This window comes from Pan troglodytes, chromosome 1 (genome assembly GCF_028858775.2).
Source record: "Pan troglodytes isolate AG18354 chromosome 1, NHGRI_mPanTro3-v2.0_pri, whole genome shotgun sequence".
Lineage (NCBI taxonomy): Eukaryota > Metazoa > Chordata > Mammalia > Primates > Hominidae > Pan > Pan troglodytes.
The window spans coordinates 31,463,555-31,478,413 of NC_072398.2; the positions used below are offsets into that span (position 1 = coordinate 31,463,555).

Sequence of the window (14,859 nt, forward strand, 5' to 3'; positions counted from 1 at the left end):
TTTACAGTTTTTATTTTTATTTTTTCCCTATTAGGAATAATGCTTTAATGAATGCCCTTGTACATAATCCTGTATGTAAAATACTCTTACACACAACTTGTGTATACATAAGAGCATTTTTATGAGGCCAATAGAAAAAGTGACAGTTCTGAGTCAAATGACATGCATTTTGATGCTATTAAAAATGGTATTGCCGAAGTCTTAAATTATAATTGTTCATTGCTGTTATGTAAAGACTACTGTATACTGCCCTTGCATCCTGCGAACTTGTTAAGTTCATTTATGACTTCTAAATCCTTTTTTGTATGTGGTATAGAGTTTTTTACACATATAATTATGCTGTCAGTAAATAAAGACAATTTTACTTCTTCCTTTGCAATTTTTATGCCTTTGATTTGCTTATCATTCAACATTTAAAACTAGTAAGAAAAGGATGGACTATTTAATAACTGGTGTTGAGACAACTGTATTCTATAGAAAAAGTTAGGCCTCTGTTTCACACAATACATGCACATAAACACAACGGCACATAGACTGAAGGAAAAGTATAACAAAACTTTTTAAATATTATAAATAAATTATAAATAATTATAAATATTATAAATAAATATAATCTTAGGTTGGGAAAGACTGTTCCAAGAACAACTCAGATTGCTAAAGTCAGATGAATAAATTTACTAATTTGACTATAAAAGCTTAAAATAAAACTGATAGAATGGTTGATGGCCACGGCAAAAACCTGAAACATTATGGTATTGGCTTTGGGACTGGGGGATGCGTGAGAAGGTGAGGAAGACGCACATGTCATTGAAAGACCATACGTGTGGGTCAGAAGAGTGGTGAAAAAATTGATATTAGAAGCTGGAAAAAGAATCTCTATTACGTGAGAGTGGGACAATTATTATAGCAAGACTATTGCCTATGATCACGTGGAAGACTGAAAATGTACAATGAACTTTTGAACTTGCCTAAGCAGATATCTAGAAAGGACATTAAAGTACCAATCACATTCTTCCAGCTTAATTTGTTTTACTTCTTCTAGATTAATTTGTCTTAATTAAATATAAGGTAAATCACAGTAACATAATGCTTATTTAATTTTTAATTAAATGAAAATTATTGTAGAATTGCTCATTGTTGTCTCTATTATTTCTTTTGCTCTTCTTCCTCTATCTTGAGATCTTTGTTCCAATTTAATTTTTACTTGATTACGGCAAGTACTTTCTTGAGTACATTTCGTCAGGTAGGGTACATAGATGACATAACTAGGAGTCTTTACATGTCTGAAAATGTCTTTCTTTCATCCCAATCCCCAAATGAATCTTTGATAGAATTCTTATCTGTGGTCTTGAATCATTAGTAATTATTGTTTTTGTGTCTTTTGGGTTCCTGTGTTGAGCAGAAAGGGCATTCATTTCCTTGGCAAATAACTATTTTTATTTTCTGTCTAGAATAGAATCTTATGAGATTATTTTTCCTGTATTCTTGGAAGTTCACCAGATAATATCTAAGAAGTAGGTGTTAAAGGAAATTCTATATAGGACTCAGATAATCCTTTCTATTCTAAGCCATACTCTTTCTTCAGTTTAGGAGTTTTCTTCTAGGGTATTTCTTTATTATTATTCTATCTCTTCCCCACTCCCAGTCAGAATTCTGCAGTAACTATTATTCACATAACAAGTCCTCTGGGTATGTCCTCCATATTATTAATCTTATTACTCATGATTTCTATTCACATGTGTTTATGGATATTTCCTTTATTTGCCTTCCTAACATATTTATATTTCAGTAGTGACTATTCTAGTTTTTAATTCATCTATTACATTTTTAAATGGAAAATTATTATTTTTAAAAATTGGTTACAGTATTTTTTTCCTCTAGTTTTATTTCTGTAAAAGTTCGCATTACATTTTTATTGAAGTTTGTATCTATTTCATCCATTAGTTCTAACTCCACAGTAGCCATCTGTTCTGGTTTCTTAGCTTAATCTCCTTCCTCCAAACTAACATTTCCTTAAATGTCTTGTGAAGTTTATCTGCCTATTTAATAGATATTCAGTTGTTTGATACCTATACAGGGCTTTCTGCTCAGGTTACTTGGGCAGTGATAAACTGATAAGACAGTAAAAGGTACTTTCAATTTTCTTTTTCCCCATCAATGAGCCAGCAGTGAACATGTTGGCAAATACGGATCTGTCTTTCAGGGCATGGTAAATAGACAGAATTATTGTGCAGTTTTGTTTTGCTTTTGAATTAAATGGAACCATCTCTATTGTATTCCAGCAGCACATCTAATGTTGGCTGTTGGTTTTAGAAACATATTCTTTATTATTAAAACACTTATTTCTTTCATAAACATATTTTAAAACAAACACTGCAGAACTTTATCTGACTGAAGTTTGGACAGGTATATACCTATGGAAAATTACTGAGTTGTACACTTCACACAGTTTATATACTTAATGTATATAATACAGCAATAAAAATTTTTACATTTTTAATGAAAAAAGAAAAATATTTAGGAATAGCCAAAAAATTTTTCAATTACCTTTTCGATATTCACTGAGTCGATCATATGTATTTTATACTTTACCCTTCTGTTGTGATTTCCTATTATAATTATGAATTTATTGGGTACTTACTAATATACCAGATGATCATTTAATCTTCTTAGTTAACATATCAATAGGCATTATTATCCCTGTTACAGATGAGAAAACTAATATCTAAAGAGTTTAAGTAAGGTAAGAATATAAGTTTAAAAGTTTACATTTAAGCCTAAAGTAATACAGAGTTAGGATTTGAACTGTTGCACTTTGGCAAAAATCTTCCTTGTGTATTTGGAAGAAGCTTTGCTAAGTTTTATTAGTCAGAATTGAGTACACCTGTAAGAAAAAATTCAGTAATTAATTAGAATCAGGGGAAGGGACTCACATCTATTCAACTAAGCTGCTATTTATTTAGGCTAATAGGACTAAGAGAGTTTTTCAAATTCAAGGACACTGAACAAAATTATTAGACTAAGAATACAGGAGGAACTACAGTCAATTTACTATGTCAGAGTCAGAAACAAATTTATTCCGTTTATAGGAATAATAGATCCTGAAATCAGGACAATTTAAGGAACATTATACCTCAGGTTGCTACAGGGTAATGAAGTACGTGCAAATCACCAGTCTTGAACCATAGAGTAATGTACCCCTGCTTTCTTTTTCTCAACCTGAACTTAGAAAGGCAGGTTAGGGCTTATGTATTTGATGAACTTAATTCCCGGCAGAAACTTAATAATTTAAAGATCCCCCTCTCCCAGGTATAAAAGTGTGGACTGAAATGGATCAAACGTCACTAGATCTTTGATCTTCTTTATCTTTGGCAAGTAATATAGATGGTCTAAAACTCACATTCCTTCGTTGTAACCCAGGAATAAGAAAAATAAACTTATAAGATTGTTGTAAACATCAAATTAAATAATGTTTGTGAAAGCAGTGCTCAGCATGTAGTAGATATTCAATAACATTTATTTCTCTATTTCTTTTTCTCTATCCCCATGCACTCCTCAAGCCCCCTTTCAGATAGTAAGAGATGTGGACATTTGACAGTTGGTCTATATAGCATGTCTCTAGAGAACTTCTTGCCCTCTTCCTAAGCCACTGGTTTCTCTGTTTTCTCCAGTATACTTTTCCCTTCAGCTAAGCCAATTAAAAAAGATTTTACATATATCTGGCTGATTTCTGCTTACATATTGTTAAAAAACTTAAGTGTTTTAAATTTTTTTAAGTGTTATTTACTTTTTTCATTGACACAAGCAGATTTGATTTAAATTTTGTTCAGCAAAAACTGGCACCAAAAAGTTAAAAGATGGAAGTGGAGGAAGAAAGTAGAAATGGGAAAAATAAAAGCAAAATGCTTTATCCAACTTAAAAACAAGTCAAAGGGGCTGGGCCCAGTGGCTCACGCCTGTAATCCCAGCACTTTGGGAGGCCGAGGTGGGCAGATGGCTTGAGCCCAGGAGTTCAAGACCAGCCTAACCAACATAGCGAAAACTCGTCTTCACTAAAAATGCAAAAAAGAAAAAAAAATTAGCTGAGTGTGGTGGCAGGTGCCTGTAATCCCAGCTACTCAGGAGTCTGAAGCAGGAGAATCTGTTGAACCTGGGAGGCAGAGGTGCAGTGAGCTGAGATCACGCCACTGCACTCCAGCCTGGGCAACAGAGCGAGACTCCGTCTCAAAATGATAATAATGTCAATAATAATAATAATAATTTTGTTCAGTGTCCTTGAATTTGGATAATCCTCTTAGTCCTAACCACTTAGGAATATATTTTCTCAACAAAGTCATCTTTCAACTTCAGCATTATTCTGATGCTAGCCATTAGGAAGAAGCATTTCTGTCCCTACCTTGTTACCAAAACTGAAGACACTGAAAGTCAAAGGTTACTTTTTTATTTATTGTTTTTATAGACAGAAGTCACATCATGTCACTCCTCTGCTGAAAACACCCTTTTTTTTTTTTTTTTTTTTGAGACGGAGTCTCATTCTGTCGCCAGGCTGGAGTGCAGTGGCACGATCTCGGCTCACTGCAACCTCCACCTCTAGGGTTCAAGTGATTCTCCTGCCTCAGCCTCCCGATTAGCTGGGGTTAAAGGCGCCCACCACCCCATGCAGCTAATTTTTGTATTTTTAGTAGAGATGGGGTTTCTCCATGTTGGCCAGGCTGGTCTCGAATTCCTGACCTCGTGATCTGCTCGCCTTGGCCTCCCGAAGTGCTGGGATTACAAGCCTGAGCCACTGTGCCCGGCCTCAGTCCATTCTTTTTAAGGCTTGCAACTTGGAGGCTTCATCTGCATGATAAAATGATAAAAACCAGGTCTCCCCAATCCCGTATCATAACCCAGACATTCCTCATTTCTTTCTACTGATAATAACTCACTCAACCACTTGCCAATCAGAATTTGAGTCTTGCTCTGTTGCCCAGGCTGGAGTGCAACAGTCCGACCTTGGCTCACTTCAACCTCTGCCTCCTGGGTTCAAGTGATTCTCCTGCCTCAGCCTCTCGAGTAGTTGGGACTACAGGTGCGCACCACCACCCCTGGCTAATTTTTGTATTTTTAGTAGCGACAGGGTTTTGCCATGTTGGACAGGCTGGTCTGGAACTCCTGACCTCAAGTGATCCACCCACCTCAGCCTCCCAAAGTGCTGGGATTACAGGCGTGAGCCACCATGCCTGGCCAGAAAATTTTAAAATCTACCTAAGACCTAAAGGGCCCCCACCTTGTGGAACTAATATAAACCTTACCTGTATTGATGGATGTATTATGTCTCCATAATACATATGTATAAAAGCAAGCTGTACCTGGACTGCCTTGGGCACATGACATCAGGGCTTCCTAAGGCTGTGTCATGGGTGCATCCTTAACCTTGGCAAAATAAACTTTCTAAATTGACTGAAGCCTGTCTCAGATATTTTGGGTTCACCCACACTATAGAAACACAGTGGAAGAGGAACATTCTAACTTATTCCTATTAGAATTTGACAGATTTGACGAAATTTAAATAAGAATATGGGGAAAATGAACAACATGATCAATAAACATATACTGAACTCTTTTCTCCACAAAGTACAGTGTAGTGTATAGTATAAATGACCAATAAGTCACAAAGAAAATCTCATAGTTTGGAAGAACAGAAATGAAGCTAGGAATTACTAGAGAAAGTTAACAACAACAACAACAACAAAAAGGCTAATACTCTGTCAAGTGACAATGGAACTGCCACTGGAAAACTGTAACTGAGACAGTGAAAGAGATCTGACCTAACCAACTCCATCTTGCTTCTAACCTTCAAGCTGTCCTCGTTCATTCCTGACATAGGCTGAACTAACTTTGCCAGGAACTTAGTTTATAGTTTAAAACAAAGGTGATAATAGGCCTTTCCCAAGGCAAACCCCCTTCTTGCCTGGGGACTAGACTGCCTTTGTAGGAATAACAAATTAGTTAAAAGATTAGAAATTATGGTTTGGGAGTCATGCAGCTGGAGGCTATAAGATTCTGACCCTCCCTAAATGGCTCCTGGGGATAATATCAGTATTGTAAAACCTAAGATCAGTGCTAGAGATATTTTGCAGATGCTGCACTTGATGGATCAGCTGGCACCACCTAGATTGATAAACTGGCTCATTGATAAACTGGCTCTGACCTTGTGGCCCCCACCCCGGAATTGACTCAGTGCAAGAAGACAGGTTCCACCCTCTATGATTTCATCTCTGACCCAACCAATCAGCCCTCCTGACTCACTGGCCTCACACTAACCCATCAAATCATACTTAAAAACTCTGATCCCCTAATGCTCAGGGAGACAGATTTCAGTAACAATAAAACTCTGGTCTCCCACACAACTGGGTCTGTGTGAATTATTCTTTCTTTATTGCAATTGCTGTCTTGATAAATTGGCTCTGTCTAGGCAACAGGCAAGGTGAACCCACTGGGAAGTTACAACAACTGCCTACTATCTTTTGTTCACCTTATGTCCAGGACAAAATTTTCAGCCTCTTTGATGAGCTGGCCAAAACATAAACACACACCAAACATTCCCTGTGGGAGCAACTTTCCAGAGTATTATGTCAGTCGGGCAACCCACACTCCTCCTATTCTTTGTAGTTCAAAATCTCCTCCTGTATTTGCTGCTCACTTCTTGGAGTTCCAGATCCTTCCTCTTTGTTAGGCAGAGGAGCTTCTCGTTTCCACATTGGACTTCCAGGCCTCACAGGACTCAGATACTAACCTAAACACTTAGGAATGTATTTTCTCAACCAAGTCATCTTTCAGCTTCAGCGTTATTCTGATGCTAGCCATTAGGAAGAAGCCTTTTTGTCCCTACCTTGTTACGAAAACAGAAGACATTGAAAGAAACCAAGGAGACTTTAAATTGTTTCCCACAACTCTGTTCCCTACATGTTAACGGATTTGGGACAGTACACTCAAGCCATTTGGACCTCTGGATCTTGGTGCTTGTTGCAATTTAATTAAATCAGCTTAATGGGAAGAAAATTTTGTTTAGTGACAGTGAACAGCAGAGGTTTTAGAGTTAGATTAGTTGGCTCTGATAATTCATAATTGACCTCAAGACATCCGCCTGCCTTGGCCTCCCAACGTGCTGAGATTACAGGCCTGAGCCACTGTGCCTGGCCAATTAATTGTTTGTTTGGCACTTCATCAGGCTTTTCTAGAACATTGTTCTATAGCTCTAAAAATATAGATTATCTAATAAATAGATAATTTCTACATTAACTTATAACATTGTGATAACCAAGTGAAATATCATATGTAGTTGTTCCTGGTGCAATCCCTCATATATAATCAGTCCTCAAAAAATACTGGTTGTTTCCCTTTCTGTCCATGTTACTCTATTGTTGTTGCTATTATTTATTTATTTATTTATTTATTTATTTGAGACAGAGTCTTGCTCTGTCACCCAGGCTGGAGTGCAGTATTGCGATCTCGGCTCACTACAACCTCTGCCTCCTGGGTTCAACTGATTCTCTTGCCTCAGCTTCCAGAGTAGCTGGGACTACAGGCGTGCACCACCATGCCTGGCTGATTTTTGTAATTTTAGGAGAGACAGGGTTTTGCCATGTTGGCCAGTCTGGTCTGGAACTTCTGCCCTCAAGTGATCCATCTGCCTCCGCCTCCCAAAGTGCTGGGATTACAGGCATGAGCCACTGAGCCCAGCTAGTATTGTAATTATTTTTTAAAAGCCTATATTCCATACAAGGATGTGAACATCATGATGGATGGGGCTTATTTCATTTATATATGTCATAAATACAGCACCTGCCACATACTCTAAATAAATAGATAATTTCTATGTTTAGCTATTGTTAGTATGTTTACTTAAACCAGGGCTACAGATTTATTGAAAAATTCGTTAATGTGAGTCTTCAAAATTATTGTGTTACTATTATTTGTATGGAGGTATCATAGACGTTGGAGACAAAAATAATGGTGAGCAAAATAAGAGACACTGTCTCTGCTACTAGTTTAAGAGGGGAGATAGATATTATCTCATAAAAGAATGTAAAATTGAATTGTGATCAGTGCTGTAAGAGAGGTACGTTGTGAAATAATGATGTAGTAGGTGAGATAAACGTTAGAATAAAAGCAGCTCAGCAAGACCCTATCTCATTGACATATTTTCCATTGGTCTGTCATGTCACTGTATTCCATAATAGTCTAATTCACTTTTTTGCAGTTTCTTTTAAGTTACAAAAACTCCTGGGGCAATGCTTCTTTAAAATGAAACTCTTCCTGGGCAAGAAGTTTGGCTGTAGGGAGATGAAGAAGACTGCTAGTGGTTTTCTTACCCGTTATCTATTAATTAATATGTTGGTACTAGTTACCGTGTAAGAATGGTTTAGACACTTTCATTTTATTTTATTTTATTTATATTTATTTATTTATTTATTGAGACAGGGTCTTAATTTGTCACCCAGGCTGGAGTGCAGTGGTACAATGTCGGGTCACTGCAACCTCTGCCTCCCAGGTTCAAGCGATTCTCCTGCCTCAGCCTCCGGACTAGCTGGGATGACAGGCATGTGCCACCATGCCCGGCCAGTTTTTGTATTTTTAGTAGAGACGGGGTTTCACCATGTTGGCCTGGTTGGTCTAGAACTCCTGGCCTCAGGTGATTCGCCCCCCTTGGCCTCCCAAAGTGCTGGGATTACAGGCGTGAGCCACCACACCCGGCAGATACGTTCATTTTAAAAAGGCGAATGAGTCATAGAACAATTGAGTTCAGTGATGTTTGTAAAATAACGGAGGCTCAAATCCCTAGGTAGATGGGAAACAATCTGAGTTCATTGGGCTAGTGAGTCAGGGTGACCCCCAGTCAGGGTATTGAACATAGGTTTCATCAAATTGCAGAGTGGTGATGTCGAAGAAAAAAAGCACTTTACAATTTTATCTATGCTGGGAGTTTCCTTAAATCATCTCACACTGAATATCTACGGCCCCTCTCTATTTAGAATTTCGTTGTATGGTAACAGAAACTCCCAATTATGTTTGCAGCCCATTAAGGGAAGAATTGGGTACTACTTAATGAATTAGGGAAATCGTTAAATCGTTAATTGGAAACTCCCGCTGAGGAACAACTGGTATAAAGTCACGCCTGCCCTTTACGCGATCCTTCTCTTCCTGACTTACCTGTTCCTAAAGTAGTACTGATTTCCTACAGTCGACGACCTAGCTTGCAGCCGGGCTAACGTGGCCATGGTCTCTTGGCCTTGGGTTTACAACTGGTGTTACTACCGGTCTCCATGGTAACTGGGCTAAACCATAGCTCACTCCCGGGGTTCTACTTTTTGTTCACTCCTCTTTTCTCTCATGCTGCTTTGACTTTAAGAGCACTAAAAAGAGAATTAAGAAATTTCTGTGTAGCACAAAAGTTTAATTTATTTGTCTCTGTCTCTACTGCGAGTAGGAAGAGGGGATTATAGGAAGGGGAAAGCAGTAAACGCGGAGAACTAATGGTTGCTCCGGGCATCCGGTTTCCGCCGCCTGTCGGCTTCCGGAAGCTCATCTCAAAATGCTGAACTGCTCTTTGGAAGTCGCCGGTGCTGTTGTAGTTGGAGTCTGTTCACGGGCCTGAGCCTCGAGGCCAGGCTCCTGGGTGTCGTTAATGTTCGGGGCCGCCGGGCGCCAACCGATCGGAGCTCCAGCAGCCGGGAACAGCTGGTGAGGCTGGCGGCCCTGGGGAGTGGGAGGTCAGGGAAGGGTGTGATTGCCCGAGGCCGCTCCGCTGGACCTGGAATGGAGGCGGGAGGGAGCTGTGATGGATGATCTGAAGACATCTAGGCCTTGCTCTCACTCATTCCTGGGATGCACGCAGTTTGAGGGAGCTCTTGGGTGTGTGCCAAAGATTTGTGAAAGAATACAGTAAATGTTTGCTGATTGCTTGTTTAACAATATTTTAGAAGTCAAGCTTCCTGTACTCCAGGAGCAATTCATCTCCTCATTGATTGTTGACAACACTAGGGACAGGAAGAATTTATCTTAATCCGGGCCTTATTCCCCACTCCTCTTTCAATATTTACCAGATTATACCAAGTCTTTTGGAAGATAAATTCCAGAAATCTAGAGCTCTGGAAGTTCAATCGTGGAAAACACATCACCCTCTCACCCCCTTTTTTAAAGAGAGAGGGTAACCTACCTGTTTCCACCCTCTTGAACATTCTATTCAAGTTAAAGTGAGATATGTATGGGGGCTTTCCAGGAACCTGTAACTGTCAGGATTAAGTCTGGGGCTTGACTATGTCTATGGTATCATGTTAGAATAATATATTGCTTTGACTTTTCAAAGTATTTCCACAAATTAATACACTTTATCCTATGACAGCCTTGTGATAGCAGAATATCACAAGCACAGAAAATTCAAGTACCGTGTCCAAAGTTGCCCTGTACATTTTAATCCTAGAGCTAGAATCCTGATTTGGGGATTTCTAGTTGAACACTCTGTAGTATCTGTCCTGTTTTTCTCCCAAGCCCTTTTCCTCCAAACATAACATAAGACAACCAGTGACACAAACAAGCAATTTCCCATTGAAAATCCTCAAACATAAAGTTCTGACCAACAGGTGAAAGAAATGTGGCTAAATGGTGCGTGTTCATTCCTAGATTCTGCAAAAATTAGAACATGAGGAATTCTAGTAGTCTGTGATCTCAAATAATTGCTTTTCCATCACCTATCACTGAAAAGTTAAAAGAATACCTTATCCAAAATATTTTTAATTGGATCTGATCATCCTGTAGTTAATTTTATAGTGAATATAGATTTGATTATACTATCTGTAAATTATTACATTTTCCAGTGAGAAAAGTAGGGAGCACTTTTTAAATGAACCAGTTTTTAATGGTATAACTAGCATAGAATGAAATGCACAATTCTTACAGGCTTAATTTTATTAGTTTTGGCAATTGCATATACTTATGTAAACACCACACAAAACAAGATAATGGATTTGTCCATCACCCCACAGTTCCCTCTCAAGGATACCTGTCTTAATGTTTCATTGTTCATTATCTTGGTTAAGTCAGGGAGACAAAATGTCCTATGTAGATTGGTCTGCTCTTCCTAGGGTGCTATTGATTTGTAGGGTAGGTGACTACATCAGAATGTGATTGATTCTCTCAACTTCTTTTACCTTTAAAATCATGGTTAGGTACTGAGAGAAACCTCCTTCAATTCTCTTTAAAGGCTCGCTTGTCATACAACTCACCATTTCCTATGGCACCAGAGTATAACAAAGTGGTAGCACTTAGTATTTTTGAATGAAATTCTAAAGTCATTCCTGTTCTGTCAGAATGAATATGTTCCAGAAAACTGGATCTTTATTTTCTAGTCTATCTGTATGACTATCCAGTCATTCCAGATTTCTTAATGGAATTTTCTTCTTCATTAATTGAACAGATATTTACTATATAAGTATGTTTGATCCCAGTAATAAATTCCAGTCCCACTAGGAATACTGCTACTAAGCAGTTAATTAGGTGCCAGGTTTTACAAATATGTGTCATCTCATGTAAATCTTTTGAGGTAGGTGTATCATTCTTTGCATTTTAGATAAGGTGACACAGAAGCAAAGATGGTTTAAGTAACTGGCCTAAGTGTCATATTTGCAGGATGATTCCAGTATACCCCCCCAAAATTCTTAACCACTTTTATATGTTGCCTCTGTGTCTGAATGAGATATAATATCTCAAGGAATATGTAACCTAGCAGTTAGATGCCCAATTTGTTAACCAGTGTGGATTTTCTGACTTATTTAGCTCCCATCTTGACTTTTTCAACTTCTCCAGTGTGGACGTTGCTGTTTCAATTTTTAGGCACCAAATGGGTAAATGTGGATAATTTCTGTATTCAACTATGGTATTCTTTTTTTTTTCTTAACTTTATTATGTGGCTTTGCTTAAAAAAAAAGCCATTAAAATAAACTATATTGACTCTGGACTTTTGTTTCTGCATTTTCATTCCTATTAGGTATTTTGATTTTATTGAAATCCAGAAAACTGCATAGTAAAAGGTGTGCATTTTTTTGAATTGCTTGTTTTTTGGAGTTTGTTAGTCTTGAACTTGGTTGCATACTGGCAGGTTTGAGTCAGGTTTTTGTTTCAACAATTAAGAATCAAAGCAATAAACAGTATGATTTTGTTCAAGTAATTAATTAAATTTGTTATAGCTTCTTAGCATCCATATTTATGTCAAGCTGGAAGCCTTTACGTTGTCTTTGATAATTTTTCCTTAACTTCACATTTACTTAGCTAAAAGCCTAGAGTGTCTGGCTTGTTAATGTAGCAGAAAATTTGGAATATGGATTGTCTAAAAGTTTTAGTCATTATGTTTTTCTTTTGTTTTTTGTTCAGTCATTTAGTCATTCATTGGTTTGCTCATCTGGCAGATTATTTTTTAAAATCTGTTATGTGTCAAGCAGTATGCTACTTCTAATTAATATTCAGTTGTCTTCATTCTCATTCCTGTTATAGGAATTCAGGTTATATGTTCAGTAAATTTTTATTGAACAGTTACTGTATATTAATATAAACATTAAATAAGACTCATTTCCTACCTACTGTTTGCCTAATGCATTTGAATATATGCATATTGACAAGAGCTATAATGAATTACTTATTAGATTCTAAATTTTTTGTTTTGTTTTAAACTGACTTTATTTCCTATAGGCAGCTTTTTAATAGTTTACATTTTGAAAGCAATTAGAATGTAAGGAAAAGTTTGAATGACTCATGAAGTCATTAAATGAAGTAGCAATCAGAAGCATGGTCTTCAGATTTAATAATAAATGAGCTTGTCTTATTAAATCACTAATTTGGAAACTAGGGTTAGACTTTTTTTTTCTTAAAGCCATTCACGGTTTGATTTTGAGCAAACCATGGTAAAGAGGAAAGAAAACTTCCTGAAAGTTCCTATGGTAACGAAGGTGACAAAGTAGAAGCTGCCAGGAGCTCCCGTGATTGAATACAAGTTAGTGGAGCTTTTGCTTCCTTTCCAGTTTTAACGGGGAAGGATTATTTAATCTTTTTAACTTTACATATGTATATTTTTAAGGTGGAAATAGGTCAGATACACAGCATTAATTTTTTTTAATTTGGGATTTAAAATTTTTTTTTAGCTCCATAGAGTCTTCAAGGAGTCCATGAACTTACTGAAATTGTATGCAGCAATTTATATATGTCTGCTAGCCTTCCTTTTCCCGACATTCAGAGTGCTGCTTCATGACCTCAGAAAGATTGAAGGCCTTTAACTATAATACCCTCAAGATTCCCAGTATGGTTATACCTTAAAAGCAGAATTATTTGGGATCTTTTGGTGACCAGTTTCTCTTATTTGTGGGAAGAGGTCGTTGAAACATGAAATAACTTACCTTGAACATTAAGTACCCACTCATCCTCAGAAAAATATTTTCAAGGTAGAAATTATGCAGATTTTTATGATGAATAAACAGAATCAGAACATAGGTAATTTGTCCAAAGTCCTATAGCTAATGAATATAACTGGAATTAGCTACCAAATTCATAGCCTTGATTTCTAAGCTCATGTTCTCTGTAGTTTTCTCCCAGCCTTTTTTTTCCCCTAGAGAATGATGTTTCCTATTTATTGCCTAATATTAATGTAAAGTTGTAATTAATCATTTACATGTTTCAGAATAAGATAATTCTTCCCTATCCCACCCTACCTTTTTCAAAAAGAGAGAAAAAATTTACTTTTGATTAATAATTTAAATAGGTGAGTCAAGGAATTTCTAAACTAGCATAAGTGTCAACATTTAGTGTTAGGGTTATTGATAATTTTCCTAAGATAGTGCCCGCCCACTCCCTCACATATATATAAAAGGAGAAAATTGAAGACATAGTCTCTTAATAGATTCCTAGGTTGAGATAAGGACTTATTTGATGAATAATATTCCCATTGAGGAGGGAAATATATAAATTCCCATAAGCAGCAGAAATCTTAAGATAATTCTTATGGATCATATGGTGTTAAATTAGTCATAAAGTCATTAGTCATTTAGCCTTGATGTGGCATCTTGAAGGCTCACCATTTGCATGTTTAGTCACTCATTTTCATAGTCTACACTATTATGCATTACTTTTAATCTGCTTGGTTCAGCTGTTTGCTGCATACTTTTAGGACCAACCAACATTTTCTATCTTAAATAAAAGCTAATATGATAATGGAGGCGTATAAGTCCAAGACTATCTTTGTGTTAAGTTTGTGAGTAGTTTATAACATTCAGCAGCATAGTCCTTGACTATGTACTGTGTGTTAGTACAGTGTTTTTGTACACACTGAATTTTTATTCATACAGAAACTAATACATTAATGATTATTTATTCCCTTATATTTTTGTAAGCCAATTAAGCAGATGTACTTAACACCAGGTAACTTACTTTTAGCACTGCATTCCCAAAATTACTTAACTTTGTAGAACTGATAATCCATGTTTTAGAGAAGTAAAGATGAGAGTTTTACCCAGTACTAGGTGATAAACAATATTTACTTTCCTCTTCCTTAATTAGATACCTAATACCTATAATCAATTATCCTTGAGTTCTATCCGGAAGGTTTTTTTTTGAGACAGAGTCTCTCTGTCATCCAAACTGGAGTGCAGTGGCATGATCTTGACTCACTGCAACCTCTGCCTCCTGGGTTGGAGCAATTCTCCTGCCTCAGCCTCCCGGCTAGCTGAGATTACAGGTGTGCACCACCACGCCCAGCTAATTTTTGTATTTTTTAGTAGAGATGGAGTTTCGCCATGTTGGCCAGGCTGGTCTTGAATGCCTGACCTCAGGTGA

General features: G+C 37.1%; 2 protein-coding genes across 24 annotated transcripts in view; one reads left to right on the top strand and one right to left on the bottom strand.

Moving 5' to 3' along the window:
• SPATA17 (spermatogenesis associated 17) overlaps positions 1-9,340 on the bottom strand; it is a 226,667-nt gene extending 217,327 nt beyond the window's left edge. For 12 of the 18 annotated variants that reach the window (XR_010150312.1, XR_010150313.1, XR_010150310.1 and 9 more), the window contains exon 1: positions 9,196-9,327. Coding sequence is in view for 10 of the 18 variants with exons in the window: in XM_016938845.4 (XP_016794334.3) it covers positions 9,196-9,263 (68 nt within the window). In the remaining 8 variants the exon portion in view is untranslated. Of the gene's footprint in view, positions 1-9,195 lie in introns of all 18 variants that reach the window. The other 6 variants (XM_054658976.2, XM_054658977.2, XM_054658955.2 and 3 more) reach the window with 2 other exon arrangements.
• Positions 9,312-14,859, top strand: part of GPATCH2 (G-patch domain containing 2) — a 198,914-nt gene continuing 193,366 nt past the window's right edge. For 3 of the 6 annotated variants that reach the window (XM_016938812.3, XM_054658928.2, XM_009441502.4), the window contains exon 1: positions 9,540-9,726. In XM_016938812.3, the coding sequence (XP_016794301.1) occupies positions 9,671-9,726 (56 nt within the window). In that variant the 5' untranslated portion in view covers positions 9,540-9,670. Of the gene's footprint in view, positions 9,727-14,859 lie in introns of all 6 variants that reach the window. The other 3 variants (XM_016938803.3, XM_009441501.4, XM_001172096.8) reach the window with 2 other exon arrangements.